At 34.7% G+C, this 16819-nt stretch overlaps 1 protein-coding gene across 1 annotated transcript; it reads right to left on the bottom strand.

Annotated features, from left to right (window-relative positions):
- Nucleotides 1-14313: 14313 nt before the first annotated feature.
- On the bottom strand, nt 14314-15085 carry LOC141668213 (protein SMALL AUXIN UP-REGULATED RNA 12-like). The gene has a single exon (XM_074474989.1). The coding sequence runs from the start codon at nt 14986-14988 to the stop codon at nt 14668-14670; it is 321 nt and encodes a 106-aa protein (XP_074331090.1). The 5' UTR covers nt 14989-15085; the 3' UTR covers nt 14314-14667.
- Between the last annotated feature and the right edge of the window lie 1734 nt (nt 15086-16819).

The raw sequence follows: 16819 nt of genomic DNA, 5'->3' as shown, positions 1-16819 counted from the left end.
CATACGGCCCTTATCATCTAATGACTTGGGGCAGTTGTCTTTTGAGATCAATATCCCATGAGATATTGGGACATATCCTTTTTTTGCCTCTTGCATCCCAAAATGATGCAATACTTTGTCAATGTATGTACTCTGGCTTAGGCCGATTAATTTCCTTGATCTATCTTTATAGATCTTGATCCCTAATATATAGGTAGCATCGCCTAAGTCCTTCATCGATAAACTATTTCCTAACCAAGTCTTAACAACCTGTAAAAAAGGTATGTCATTCCCTATTAGTAATATGTCATCTACATATAGTACTAGGAATGCCACATGGCTCCCACTAACCTTCTTGTAAACACAGGGTTCATCTTTGTTTTGAATAAAGCCAAATTCTTTGACTGTTTCATCAAAACAACGATTCCATCTCCTTGAGACTTGCTTCAATCCATAAATAGATCAAAGCAATTTATAGACCATCTTAGCAAACTTGGGATCGACAAAACCCTCAGGTTGTATCATGTATACATCCTCTTCAAGGCTCCCATTTAATAAAACGGTTTTGACATCCATTTGCCAAATCTCCTAGTCGTAGTAAGAAGCTATTGCTAGCAAAATCCTGATGGACTTGACCATAGCAATAGGTGAAATAGTCTCATCATAGTTTATACCATGAATTTGTTTTAAACCTTTTGCCACTAGTCGTGCTTTATAGGTCTGTACTTTACCATCTATGTCATTTTTCATCTTGAAAACTCACTTGCACCCTATAGGTTTTACCCCTTCAGGTGGATTAATTAAAGTCCATACTTTATTTTGATACATGAATTCTATTTCGGATTTCATGGCCTCTAGCCATCTCTCGGAGTCTGGACTGTTCAAAGTTTCTTGGTAGGTAAGAGGCTCATCATTGTCTATGAGCATTACATCATCATCTTGAGTCAAGAGAAATCCATAATATCTCTCTGGCTCATGACGAGCCCTACTAGATCTACGAACAACCTGTGTTTCCAGAGCAGGAACATCTTGATGTACTTCCTGCCCACTTTCCAACTCTGGTTCGATGTTATTTTGTACAACTCGACCTTCATCGAGATCTATAGTCCTCCCACTAATTTTCTTGGAAAGTAACTCTCTTTCAAGAAATACAGCAGTTCGAGCAACAAACACTTTGTTCTCGGTAGGATTATAGAAACTATACCCTTTAGTTTCCTCAGGATATCCCATAAAATAACATTTATCCGATTTTGGTTCCATCTTTTCAGTCACAAAGCATTTCATAAATACTTCGTATCCCCATACTTTCATAAACGACGTGATGTGATGTTTCTCAGTCCATATCTCTTATGGAGTCTTTTGAACCGATTTAGTTGGAACTCGGTTTAGTGTATATTCAATCGTTTCTACAGCATAATCCCAGAAACTTATTGGAAGATCTGCTAGACTCATCATCAATCACACCGTGTCCAACAAGGTACGATTTCTCCTCTCAGAAACTCCATTTCATTAAGGCGTTCCAGGAGGAGTAAGCTGTGATATGATACCACACTCCTTCAAGAAACCTTTAAACTCGAGGCTTAAGTATTCTCCTCCATGATCTGATCGTAGAACTTTTATACTTTCCCCTGTTTGCTTTTCCACTTCGGCCTTGTATTCTTTGAACTTTTCAAAAGAATTGGATTTGTTCTTCAAAAGATACTCATATCTATATCTACTGAAATCGTCAGTAAATGTAATGAAGTAGTAAAAACCAACTCTTGCCATCGTACGCATTGGACCACATACATCACTATGTATAAGTCTTAATCGTTCGGTGGCCCTTTCACCTTGTCCGGTAAAAGGAGCTTTGGCCATTTTTCCAATGAGACAAGATTTGCATTCTTCGTATGATTCAAAATCAAACATATCCAAGTAACCATCTTGATGTAATTTGGAAATGCGTTTCTCATTATGTGACCTAAATGACAAAGCCAAAGGTATGTTTGATTTGAGTCTTTCATCTTAATACGTTTATTATCATTATTTATGTTATAGACAGAAGTATCTAAATCAAGAACATATAAACCATTAAACAAACGTGCAACCCCATGGATAACATTATTCAATGAAAAAGAACAACTATTGTTCTGAATCAAAAATGAAAAACATTTCCTGTCCAAACAAGAAACCGAAATAATGTTTCTACAAATCGCAGGCACCTAAAAACAATTATCTAGTTCTAAAACAAGCCCAGTCAGCAACGATTAAAGATAAGTCCCTATAGCTAAAGCAACAACCTTTGCTCCATTGCCAACTCATAGGTCGACTTCTCCCTTCGCCAATGTCCTACTTCCCTGCAGTTCCTGCACATTTATACAAATGTGAGAACCACATCCAGTATCTAATACCCAAGATGTAGAAGTAGACAAATTGACTTTTATAACATAAAAACCTGAATCAGAAGTAGCAACAACAACCTTCTTCTTCTTCAGATCCTCCAAATAAGCATGACAGTTCCTCTTCCAATGACCTGATTTCTTGTAATAGTGAAAATCACCAACCTTTGGAGCACCACCTTTAGGCTTCAAAGCCTTGGTCAGATCAGGTTTCAGATTGGCATTAGATTTAGATCCCATCTTCCTCTTGCCTTTCCATTTACCCTTTCCTTTGGCCTTCCCCTTATTCACCATCAACATGGGAGCATGTGACGCATTTTGAATGTTGGTATCAGCAGTTTTCAACATAGCCAATATTTCGGTGGGGGTTCTTATCTATCTCATTCATATTGTAATTCATCACAAATTGAGAATATATATTGTTTAAAGATTGCAAAATTAGATCAATCTGGTTCTCCATAGCAATCGGGGCACCCAATTTGGCAAGGTACTTGTTAGGTCCCAATGTGTTTGTAGAAGGGGGGTTGAATACAAACTATACCGTTTAATCAAATTTAGTGCGGAATAAGAATTGAAACAAAATTCAAGTTAAATAAAAATATTATTAAACTTGAAAGGTGTTACAACAACGGTATCGATTACAAGGGATTAATCTCAAATTAATTATCACAAATCTAGAATAAATTCGATATGAACTTTTTCTATTTTTGCAATAAAAAGAATCAAATGCTAAACGCAATTTGAGATTAAGTTCTAGGGATTTTGATCCGCTAGATAGTTACACAAGAACAAGAGAATGATTTCTAGTGGTTTGGATTTAACTTTAATTGCTAGAAAATCAATGATCTTGAATTGCAGTTGAGAGAGATGAAATATTTGTGCGGCTGCTGCTCTATCCGTTCTTGAGTAGATTGAATGTTGTAGTCTATTGTAATTGTCTAAATTGGTTGTCTTTATATTCAATCACCATAAATCAACTGAACACCAACCGTTCATATCGAATTAATATTACTCTTGAACACCAACCGTTCTTCTGAAAATTTTCTGAAAATCACTGTCAATTATGAATCAATTCCGCCACTTCAATGTTGACACTCGATGTACTGTCTGGTTCATGAGTGACTAACTTCTGTGACGTTTCTTCATGTCTTGACTTTGATAACTTGATTTTCTTCAGATTAAATCCCTGTGATTATTTGATACCCTGACAAGATCTTTGTCACTTGATTAAATCCACAATCTTGATTTATATCACTGAGGCTTGATCAATTTCTTGAACTTCTTCCAGTGAAGTAATTCCTCAAGTCTGTAGATGAACCTTGTTTCTGAATCTTTTGACAGATGTTACTTTGTGAGATCTCTTTGACGGTAGATCCACTATTTACTTGTTACATTCTTATTTGAGTTGAGTTAAATCCTCGAATAAACAAATAGGCTATGACATATCTCCCCCTATTTGTTTGTTAGACAATAACAACAAATACCTAGAGGATAACTCAACTAAAAAATAAGAAAAAGATGTAAACAGAAATGCAAAGTAAATAGCAGAAAAGTTCTGGATTAAATTTAACATTTTCCAGATTCCAAATAGATGTTCCTCTAGACTGAACATATCTTCAAGTAGTTTCATCTTATTTTGTACAACCACATTTCCTGTTGAGAAGCGCATATCTCATATGTGCTTCTCCCCCTATGAGAATCAACTGCTTAAAGGAGATCACCTTCGTTTACCACCTCTCCCGTACAATAGGATCCGCAGATTAAAACCAATGGTACTCCCCTTTTGGAAAACAGCTTATTCCCTTACTAGGAAATCACCTTGTGTTTACCACCTCTCCCGTACAATAGGATCCGTAGTTACAAACAACAATGGTGTAGTGTAGTGTACATGTGCTTTACCTTTTTCTTCCTCCCTGCTATTTCTCCCCGTTAGTTGAGAAATCCTCCAAACTATTACTTAAGCTTTTATCTCCCCCTTAGAGAAGGAATGTATGCCGTTGTCTGAAGGATTTATCATATTCCACTTGGTTGGAAAAGAAATAACAAGTAGTTTCTTTTTCTTCCTCACTGTGAGTGTGTGATTCTGTTTAGTGTACCTCACATGTATTTCACTCTTCTCTCCACTCGTGTTTACACTCATTCTCACAAGTGTTTCACTCCTCTCATAGCTCCAAAATTCAGCTGTACCTGCAAGGAAAACCACCTTAGCCATCCTTAGGGAGGTCACAGGTGGTGCAATGGGAGTTTGCAAATCCCTATCCTTGTTAAACTCGTCAGATGAATCTGAGTCATAATCTACAAGTTGCTAGTTTCCCTTTTAGGGTTCCAGATTTGAATTCTGGGAAGGTAAACAATGATCTAACGAATTTAGCATAAAGATCAAAGTTCCCTTCTAATGTCTGTGAAGACATTTCCTTGTGACTCATCAGGTAATATCTGAATCATTGTCAACAAGTTGCCGATCTGCACCTATGTCAGATCCACTATCCGCAGATGCATCCAGGGGATTTAAGCCCGGGGAGGTAGACACTGACCACTGACATATGGCTTTTAGATTAGTATCCTCTCCTAACACATGTAAAGGCAATTGGTCCATTAAAGAACCTTGAACAATCGAATCTGACCTTAAAATGGTCGAAACTTTTGTTTCTGTCAATTCCTCCTTTGTATGTGTAACCTTTCCTTGTGCATCAAGAATTGTTTATGTTTGAGGTGGTGACACTACATCGGATGCCTTGGCCGACATGCAAATTTCAATAGACGCACCCTGTTGAGAGAATGAATCTTGTAACTGTTTTTATGCCTTTTTCAGCCATTACATCTTTTTGAGAAGATGTATGGGGGCTAGCAGTTGTCTCGGTTTAAATACTACTCATCTATGTAGGAGACAGAGCTGCTGGGTTGACTTCAGAACCTTCCTTATGTGGTGCACTAATGCACTATCTCCCTCACACTCATTCATACTTCATTTTAGTGGTAAGAGAGTGTTGGTTGGTTCTGTTTCTGTGTTTATCTTAACAGTTTGGAATAGATGTTGTGGGTTTTCAACCTCATGACTCTCAATGAAAGAAAGCCATTGTAGACTGAACCTGTATCACAGAACATATGGCAATATAGAGATAAAATGTACTTGAGATCTATAAGGAATAAAAATTATACATTTTAATTTTTTGAGAGTAATGATGTACTATAACATTATCATTATATCACTTCACATATAAAACAATATGTTTGTGCTTAGTGATAAGAGAGTTATTAATATGACGACTCTACTAGTTCATATTAAACTGTAACTTCAGTTAGAGTGCCATACCATGTCCTTGACGATTGCTTGAGTAGTACACTAGTTCATACCAACCTGAAGTGAGATTGTGAAGAAGAGATTGCATAGTCCAATAGATCTGCAACTGCAAAGTCCATGAACTGTGGTGCATTGACTTCCTCTTTTGACTCACCAACCAGGAGTACACTTGTACACATCTACTAGAGTCCAATTCCAAGTGTAATGTGCATCAGGTGCCTGATATGTCGTAATATCCTCAAGTCTCGTCACTGGTGCTATATGATAGATACTGCTTCCTGATAATAACCTAGCACAATATACACATTTACAATGATAACATTTCCAGCTTGCAAACAGCCATATCCCTCAGTTAAACCTTTGCTGTTATCTCCAAAGGTAACCACTGGGCCAACTTTTTCAACCACATTTGATAGCAGGGCTCTATCTCCGGTCATATGTCTTGACGATCCACTGTCAAGAATCCACACTACCGGTTCCACCTATTTAATGCCCTGCACTACAAATGGATTAGACCTTCTTCGGAACCCAAGCTTGGTTGGGTCCGGCATACTTGTAGAATTGGCCTTTGTCAGGCAAAACAACATTCTTAATTTTCATGTTCTCAACTTTCTCAATGACTGGACATTTGACCTTGTAAACAGCCTTACCAAATTTCTGTTTAGGCTTAGGCACAAATGTCTCCTTTCTAACCTTAGAAGGACTAGCAGTCTTAGACCTATCATACTTCCTATTATTCACATGCTGACGAGGAGTAGTCTTATCACTAGAAACATGCTTACCATTAAAATAAGCATACATCAAATTAAAAGCAGAAGACATACAATTAGAAACACCACATACTTTATGAGAGGGATTAACAACAGGCAAATTATGCATGGTAGACATGGCATTTTTGTTATCCAACTCATATATGTCTGAGTTAGTCTCAGTTGCTTTCACAAAGACTGGAACTTTCGACACACTTGGCTTGGAAACAACCTTCTCATTAGCACGATCTTCAGCACGTATTTCTTCTTGAATAATAAAGGAGGTCTCATCAAATGGTTCAGCAATTGATCCTTTATAGAGGGGTTTATCAACACCCTTAAGCACATGTGGTACTTCCCTACCTTTAGCACAGACATGAGGAGGGGAGTTTATGCCTAATTCTCCAATAGCAGCATTGTAATCAAAACCTATTCCAGGTGTTTGATTAACAGCTTGCTTACTGTAGAACTCTTTAGCCTTCGAACAAGAATTAAAGTAAGCTTTAACCTTAGTCTCAAGACCGGTGATCTTGTCTTTGAGAATAGTTTCGAGTTGTCTATAACAGTTAACTCTATTCTCTAGAAAAGATACTTGTTCTTTTAATTTGTCTTGATTAATGTGCATAAGTCTTAATTCATTGACCTCTTTCTCAAGGTCTTTGATCTGCTGACTTAACAGTTCATTATCACGACGAGCACAATCTAACCTCCTAGATGGTAAACTAATTCAGCATCAGTAAATTTTACCTCTTTTCTTGACGATGAAGTATTTCCATCAATAGCCATAAGAGAAAGATTCCCATCTTCTTCATCTTCACTATCAGTATCATCCTAGCTTCTTCCCTTTGCCAAATAAGCCCTTTCAGAGTTACTCTTCTGATTTGAATCATAAGGGTTCTTCCTTACTTGCTTTGGCTTCCTGCATTCTGTGGCAAAGTGTCCCAACTAATTGCAGTTAAAGCATCGAATGGTGCTCCGATCAACCATCCCGGTTTTGTATCCACCACTGCTGGTGTTAGAGGATGAAGATCCATCTTTCTGGAATATGTTGTAGTTGGACTTGTACTTCAACTTGGGATTTCTCTTGAATCTGACATTGGAGAATCTCTTGACAATCTGGGCCATTGACTCATCTTCCAATTGCTCCAGCTCTTCCAAGGAGTAAAAATCATCACTGGATTGATTTGTAGTAGGAGGATCATATTATGCTACTAACACATTTTCCTCAGCCTTGGAATATTGTACCATTCTCTCTGACTGTTGAGATTATTATTGTTGTTGTTGTTGTTGACCTTCAGATACTAGAGCAGTAGATGTGCTGACTAATCTATCTTTCCCGTAGACTTCCTTCTGCTGAATCTGCTCCAACTCATAGGTTTTTAACACACCATAGAGTCTATCCAAAGAAATCTCACTCAGATCTCTAGCTTCTCTTATGGTTGTGATTCTATGTTCAAGATGAGTTGGTAGTGTTAAAAGGAATTTTTTGTTGATCTCCCTGATTGAATAATATTTTCCATTTATGTTCAGGTTGTTGATCAATGCATTGTACTTCTCGAACACTTCGGTTGTTCCTTTTCCTGGATTGGATTTAAAATGTTCATACTCAGAGGTTAGGATCCCTAACTTATTCTCCCTAACTTCCTCTGTACCTTCATTAATCACCTCAATAGTTTCCCAGATGTGTTTGGAATTTTTATAGTTCATCACATGTCTGTTCATCAAGGAATCAAGGGAATCAACTAAAATTAATTGAAGGCTGGCATCCAAGGAGGCTTCTTCTTTTTCAGCAGGAGTAAAATCTTCAGGCTCTTTTGCATAGGTTCTAGCTTTGGAAATTACAACATCATCTTCTATCACCTCTGGTTCAATAACCATAGAAATTTTTGGACCCTTCTTTATCAAGTTCAGATATTTGGGATTTGCAACTTGTAAAAACAAGAGCATCTTCTTCATCCACATAATGTAATTTTCTTTGTCAAATAGTGGAATTTTAACGGTTCCAACTTTTTGTGAAGTCATTATGAATTTTTCAATAAATAAAAATTCAAGGAGTTGAAAAATCACAAAAGTCTAGGATTTTGATTTGTTCGTTAATCAGAAGGTTCTGATACCAATTGTTAGGTCCCAATGTGTTTGTAGAAGGGGGGGTTGAATACAAACTATACAGTTTAATCGAATTTAGTGCGGAATAAAAATTGAAACAAAATTCCAGTTAAATAAAAATATTATTAAACTTGAAAGGTGTTACAACAACGGTATCGATTACAAGGGATTAATCTCAAATTAATTATCAAAAATCTAGAATAAATTCGACATGAACTTTTTCTATTTTTGCAATAAAAAGAATCAAATGCTAAACGCAATTTGAGATTAAGTTTTAGGGATTTTGATCCGCTAGATAGTTACACAAGAACAAGAGAATGATTTCTAGTGGTTTGGATTTAACTTTAATTGCTAGAAATCAATGATCTTGAATTGCAGTTGAGAGAGATGAAATTTTTGTGCGGCTGCTCCTCTATCTGTTCTTGAGTAGATTGAATGTTGTAGTTTGTTGTAATTGTCTGAATTGGTTGTCTTTATATTCAATTACCATAAATAAACTGAACTGGCGAGACAATCGGTTGAGCTAGTAAGACAATTTGTTGAACCACCATGACTTTCGGTGAAACAATTGAATGAACTAGCAAGACTATCAAAATGAACTGGCAAGACAATTCTCCTTCCAGTAGAACTTTCGGTGAGACAATCAGGAATGGGCTGGCATGACAATCGGTATGACAATCCAGATTGTCATGCCAGTTCAATCTCAATTGTCTTACTGAATTAAAACTGATTTTAATTCAATTATAATTCAGAAAATTCTTAATATTAATTCAGAATTAATTAATCAATTAATTCAATTAATCAATAAATTAATCTTTGCAGATATAATTTATTTTCTTAATTAAACTATATGACTTAATTAATTAATAAAGAATTAATACTACTCTTGAACACCAACCATTCTTCTGAAAATCTTCTGAAAATCACTGTCAATTATGAATCAATTCCACCACTTCAATGTTGACACTCGATGTACTGTCTGGTTCATGAGTGACTAACTTCTGTGACGTTTCTTCAAGTCTTGACTTTGATAACTTGATTTTCTTCAGATTAAATCCTGTAATTATTTGATACCCTGACAAGATCTCTGTCACTTGATTAAATCCACAATCTTGATTTATATCACTGATGCTTGATCAATTTCTTGAACTTCTTCCAGTGAAGTAATTCCTCAAGTCTGTAGGTGAACCTTGTTTCTGAATCTTTTGACAGATGTTACTTTGTGAGATCTCTTTGACGGTAGATCCACTATTTACTTGTTACATTCTTATTTGAGTTGAGTTAAATTCTCGAATAAATAAATAGGCTATGACATATGCCTTTCAGTACTCAATATACCCTATCATCCTTAGAACATGCGGTCCAACCGGATCACGTTCTCCCTGCTTACATGCGTTCAACGACTTGAAAGTACCAAACCTCTCTTGACGAGCCTGTCCTTCAAACATACGTTTAAGGTGCTCAATCATATCATAAAAATTCATATTCTCATGTTATTTCTGAAGTTCAACACTCATGGTCGCTAACATGAGACATTGAACATCCGTGTCATCATCAATATGTTTTTGATAAACAGTATGTTGAGCACATGATGCTCCTTCAGGGAGAGGTGCAGGATGAGGAATACCTATTATATAGAACTTGCGCTCTTGTTTGAGGACAATCCTCAAGTTCCTCTGACAGTCAAGGAAGTTTGTTCCTGTCAGCTTGTCCTTCTCAAGGACTGATCGCACAGAGAAGTTATTTGAATTATTTGCCATTAGACATCTACAATGTTTAAAAATGCATAAGATAAATTAGTCTACAGATGATTATTAAATTATGTTCAAGTGATTATTCATATATATTCAAAATATATATCTTCCACTATTTTTATCAAATTAATAGCCCTAACTATTAATTCGAAAAAAATATCTTCTATATACTTTCTAGTGAGCCAAGCTCCATATTTCATCATATCTTAAGTCAGCTTTGGCTTTTCTCCCAAAATAAGATTATTTAGGTAGACAACATTTGTCAGTTATATCAACTATATAACTCTTGGATAGTTTAGTGGAACAACATTTATTCGTATTTATTCAATAAATCTCCCCAAAATCTATGGCTCTAAGTTGACAATCCTATTGTGGTAACTTAGTTAAGTCAAACCCAAAGGTCTAAAAAGTATCATATACTTCAACACGCCGTCCACGATAGATGAGAGTACTTCAACGGATAAATTCATTAACGGATAAATCCATCAACGGATACTCAGTTCTGTGTATCAACGGAAGACCAGTCTTGTATAAAAATCTCAATTTCAAAACTACAGATCATATCTGAACCGGTCTCTGCCACTGCTGCATCATATGCAGTTTCAGAAGCATGTATCATATACATACTAATCATTCCCCGTTTAATAGATCATGTCAATACACCATCTGTCCAACAGTTTAGATCACTATCTATAAACCAGACATCAAGCATAACATACAAATCGCATACTGATCAGTCATGGAAAAATATTATGTGCTAGTATCATCATATACATATACATCACGTGAATAAACAAAAAACTCTATATAACAGTTTGATCATTAATTAACATAACAGCATGCATATTAAATCTCACACATAAACGGTATCAGTATACATACATGGCAGATCTGATTCATGCTTAATATATTGAAAATCTGTCAAACACGTAACCAAATCATCCCATCATACACATAGCTCTGATACCATTGTTAGGGATTAAAACAATAAAATGCCACGGAAAACAAAAAAATTTGAATCCCTACCACATGATCTATGTATAATGACTGGATAATTATGGAGAATAGGATCATGTACCTTAAATAAAGCTTTCCTTCTGATTGTAATAGAAGTTCCGATCTTGATGAACCACAACAGCCCTTCTTGCGAAGATCTGTTCTCCAAGGTATCCACACGAACGTCCGATCGTCCAACGATCACTGGAGTCGGTGCTAGCCAATTGGTTGCCTCTTCCTCTCTCTCTTTCTCTCTACCTCTCTAAGATGTAAAGTTGCTAGGGATTTTCTCAAAAACATAATATGACTAGTGCTTCTAAAATATACATCTTAATGTATATATAGGGGAGAGAGTATTAAGGCCTAACCCTGAATCTAATGGGCTTCTGAAAAAGACCCATTCTGATTTCGGATTTATATTATTATTACATTCAAATTCTAATATATATACAATTAATCCAGCTCACTTAATTAATTTAATAATTAAATTCAAATTAATAATAATAAAATATTTAAATTCATAATTTAAATAACACTCCGTTTTAAACGTTCTTTGTGTATGACCCTTTAGGTTATTATTACGTTAGCAATAATTTTATTTTCTAATAATAAAATTATAAATAATGAGTGGCATCTAGTAATACATCATTGCTCCCCAAGTAATAATAATAATTGGTGATTCAATTAAACCTTTTGTGAATAATGTACAATGTAATATAATACATTTAGCCTTATACTATAGATCAAACTCGAGGCATTCGTTGTGTCATCCCCTGTTAACATTTAATCCTTGTTTTTGTTAACGATTAATCCTTGTTTCCTTGATCAATGAGTAAACTATTAAACAAATCAGTATTTGAGCACGACCATGCATTTTATAGTCTTACTCAATCAAGAGGCCAATAATATCACTTCTTTAATATAGGAGGGCTAAATCTCATCTAGATCATTCATATTTCTCATATGATCCAATATAAACCCAATGTCTATTTTTATTATTACCCGGTCAGGAATAATTTTCAATAGTATCAAAGTATATTAATTCTCGTATAGAAATATAATGATTTCAGGTCTAAGGACCAATACATCATTATCACTGTGAGATTAACTTATGACACTTTAAACATGTAGTATCTCACAACGGGTCAATCCAGCACCATGTATTTAATACATGTGCATGTGTTTTGACTTTAGTATCACCATACTATGATCAATGAGATGTGATCATTAGTTAACAAACACACTAGTCTCAACTTATTTGTTATCGTTCCTTAACAATAATACTTGACTGGAGACCTTTAGGAATATCAATACTATTCTCATAATCTCATTTCTAAGTCAAGTACTTAGAGATATAGATTTACATATCATATTCCAAGTAAATCTATTAATCTAACATTTTATCGCAGAAAATAAAGTTATAATAAATTACTAAAAAATAATTCATAGAATCATAATTAATAATCCAAATGTCTTATAACATAAACATAACACTTTTTACCAACAGAACACTAAATTATTAGTAAGTGCATCTACTTGTTTACCTAGGGTGGTAGACTTTATAAAAAGAGAGGCTCTTCTTTAAAATTTTACTAAAGAGCCTGTCAAAGAAGTTGTTGGAGAAGTGGAGGAATATCTTTATATAGAATTGAACGTTTGCTGAAACTCTAAAGCTAATTAGATAAATCGCTACAAGTGGTATATGTATCTTATTATTTAGTTTTGATTACATCTTCACTTAGGGCAAAATCAGATATTTTCTTGATAATGATTATTAGTATGGACATAGCTAGGGATGACAAAATAATCTGATCCGACGGATACCCGATCCGAAACCTGAAATTTTGGATTTACCGAACCTGATTTTTTGGATTTGGATTTGGATATGAATTTAATTTTTAAACCAAAAAATTTTTGAATTTGGATTTGGATATTAGGTATACCGATCCGAAATCCGAAACTCTATCTGAACCCGAAATCCGAAAAAATCCGAATTATTATATATATATATAATATTAGAATTTTATACACATTATAATATTATAATATAAATATACATTAATAATATACATTAATAATATACATTATACATATTATTATATAATTTTTAGAACATATATTTTTATATTTATGTTAAAAATTAACTAATTATAAAGTTTATTTAAATATTATTATTCATTTATTTAAACGGGTGATAAAATTTATAAGGTTAACAAAACATCTTTTAGTAATAAATCTAAAAAACTGGATATCAATTAAGTTGATTTTTTAAATATTAACTATACATAGAATAACACAATTAATGATGTGGTGTAGTGGTTGAAGATAACACGTTAAAACTCTTTCTCTATAAGTCGCGTGTTCGATCCCAATCACTTGAAATATTAATAATTATACAAATTTTCATATTTCGGATTCGGGTTCGGATATGAATATCCAATTTAAAAAATTTCGAGTTTCGGGTATACCCGAATTCGATCCGAAATCCGATGGATCGGGTTCGGGTATTCATTTTCAGGTATTTTTCGGGTTCGGGTCGGGTTCAGGTATGGATAAAATTTTCGGGTTTGGATATGAATTCTGCAATACCCGATCCGATCCGACCCGATTGCCATCCCTAGACATAGCTAGTACCAAGTTTACATTTTATATGATACTCCCTCCGTCCTTTTCATGTCCCATTCATTTCTTTACATTTCAAAACTTACCAAAAACAGTCAATGGGTCCCACCATTTTCCCACTTCTCCTCTTTTTTCACACTACTTTTACCCAAAAATCAATGGGTCTCACCACTTCACACATTTTTCTTTCTGTTTTTCACTACTTTATACATATTTTTTAAACTCCGTGTCCAATACTTTTGATAAGAAATCAAAAGGACGGAGGTAGTAGTTGCTGAGTAAGCCATGCCAGATGTGAATACAAACATACAGAAACAAATACACTGCACTCACACATGCAAAGATGTACACTGCACATACACATGCATAGAAACACATAACAGTAACAGTCTATAGAGAAAATATAAACACAGAGAAACTAAGCCATCTTTCAGTAACATTAAGTTCCACTCACAGGGCATATCAAATTAACACCTCTATATATGAGGAAAATACAATGCTTAACTTCTTTACAAGCTAATCTAACCCTGAAAAAATCTATGGGTCTTCTTGGGTTAGAGTTATCGAACAGAGATATTCATAACTAAAAAAAAATTAAATGATCGATAGCTTCTAGATCAAACCAAAACGAAGAAAGATGTTAAAAAAAGAGAAGCAACAGAGAATTAGCATATATGGTAATGCTGCAGCTGCTTCGTCTTGACCATCTTTCTCGTTCAACAAACGGTAACCATGAGCATCCTTAAATTTGCACGCGATAAAAAAATTAAAATATTCAGAGTTTAACATCTGAGCATGGAAGTCAAGGACTGGAAAACTACTTCTTCACAAGGAATGGTGAGTCCCATATCATGTACAAACCCAAACTCCTCTTCAGCTTGTTGAAGTAGACATTGAAACTCGGGATGTGTCAAAAATGATATTGGCACAATGTATCTACTTCTGTTTTCTCCAACATAAACTGCAAAGTGGCCTTTTGGTACGTCGACCGGAAGGCCACATACATCTTCACAGCCATGTTTCTTTCCTAAGCTAGAACATCTCTTGAGGATTTGTTTGAGAACGGCTGTTTGTGTCATTTTGTTTGATTTTCTAACAGCCATTTTTGTTTATATGTTTGAAATGAAAATAGTATGAGAAGTTTGTAAATGTTTGAGTGGAAATGGTGAAGAGAATAGAGGGCTGTGATGGGTATTTATGAAGACTTGGTTACACTGAGATAAGAGAGATTAAGAGGGGGGGGGGGGTCAGCATGTGGGGTTGTGGGGAGGGAGCAAAGCCCAAGGACAGACCATGGGTGTTTTTAGTTTTATGTACTAATTTGTGAAGATTGTATGTGTATATGTATATCTAGAGGGACACTCTGGGACCAAAAATTTAATAGGTTTTTCTTAGTTGTTGCCCCTACACAGGCATTTTGGACCCTCCCCACATTTCTATCTGTGACAATTGACAAATGCAACGTCTTTATCTTAATTTAGCTGTATGAATAAGTCTATACGTATTATTAGTTGATAATGAAATTTAGAAAGTTGTTTAATTGCCTGAGAAAAAGGTCGGGACCTAGGTGATGGGAAGGACTCTTAAGAGACTATTCTGTATCATGGGCAACTCACATATTACCTATGTACTTGGAAAATTCTAACTTATTTCTGCAATACACCAAATATGTTGTCTATAACTCTATATTCATTAACTAACAATACATGCTTAGGAGGGGTGTTTTACCGGTTAAACAATAAGCTATTGAAGTACGAAGACAAATTCTTAAGACACTACTAATACTAGCAATTAGCTATGTTCTCCTCAATCCAACGAGTTTGAATTGATAGATTAGTAGTATACTTGATCAGTGTACAAACTACTATCTTGCACTATAAACCAAAATGACTTGTTCCAATCAGTGATTTCTACTTGCACTAACTAATTACTGTATAAGACTAAATATGAAACATAAGTAGTGTTGCTAATATTTTTAAAAATCAACCTGATTTGTACATGATGATACTTAGGTAAATTACATAAATTGTAGTTAACACTTAACAGATTTAAAACATTTCTCCTGATATAGTAGTTGGCAGTTGACACTATAAATTTCAACTTTCAACATCAATATTTCCTGCAGAAGTAATGAAGTTATATATTTCCAACATTGTGTCTTCATTTCATAGAATTATTGTAGTACTAATATATATACTGGAGTATATCATTTCCAAAGAAAGCATCTAAACATGTATAGTGTGTGGCTAACACTGACCAGTCAAAAGTTTACCTATATAGTCTGTGACGTTTGCCATTACTATCTACAATTTACAAATATAGTGAAATTATATGTCCATTCTCCATCTCTGTCCTTACTCTGCATTTTACATGCATACATTGTTACACACTTGTGACTTGTATCCATACTCACTCCCAACTGATTTCACCTTGATGACTAATCTTGTGCAAATTTGATCACATTGAAAATATATTTACCAAAGTACTTGTAACTTACAGCATGACTATTTTAGATATTGATTTTATCTCGAACTTATAGTTACAGTGATAATGTCGATCATCATGTTATAAGTGTTGATATATCATTACTTATTTGCTCCATCTTACTTCACGAATTATATTGCGTCTGCGTCTTTATATATGTAGGAAGAGAGGGGAGACACACATTGCAAGCACATATATGTAGCTAATTAGTTTATATCTTATCTTAAGCTGATCTTGCATTAAATATGATACATGGGTTCAGACTCTCAAGCTTCTTATTTTCATGTTAGAGATGAAATTGATTTTCCAAGTTCACTATTATCCCAACACGTATCGATTAAGTTTTACGCGTGCTTAGCTTAGTTAGAGAAGATCAAATTCTAAAATTGCCTGAAACTTTAACACGTATATTCCTTTCAAGTACTACTACAAAAATCTTAAAAAGAGTTC

Source organism: Apium graveolens, chromosome 6 (genome assembly GCF_009905375.1).
Source record: "Apium graveolens cultivar Ventura chromosome 6, ASM990537v1, whole genome shotgun sequence".
Lineage (NCBI taxonomy): Eukaryota > Viridiplantae > Streptophyta > Magnoliopsida > Apiales > Apiaceae > Apium > Apium graveolens.
Note: the sequence above shows the minus strand (reverse complement) of the source record. Positions and strands in the feature narration are given on the sequence as shown.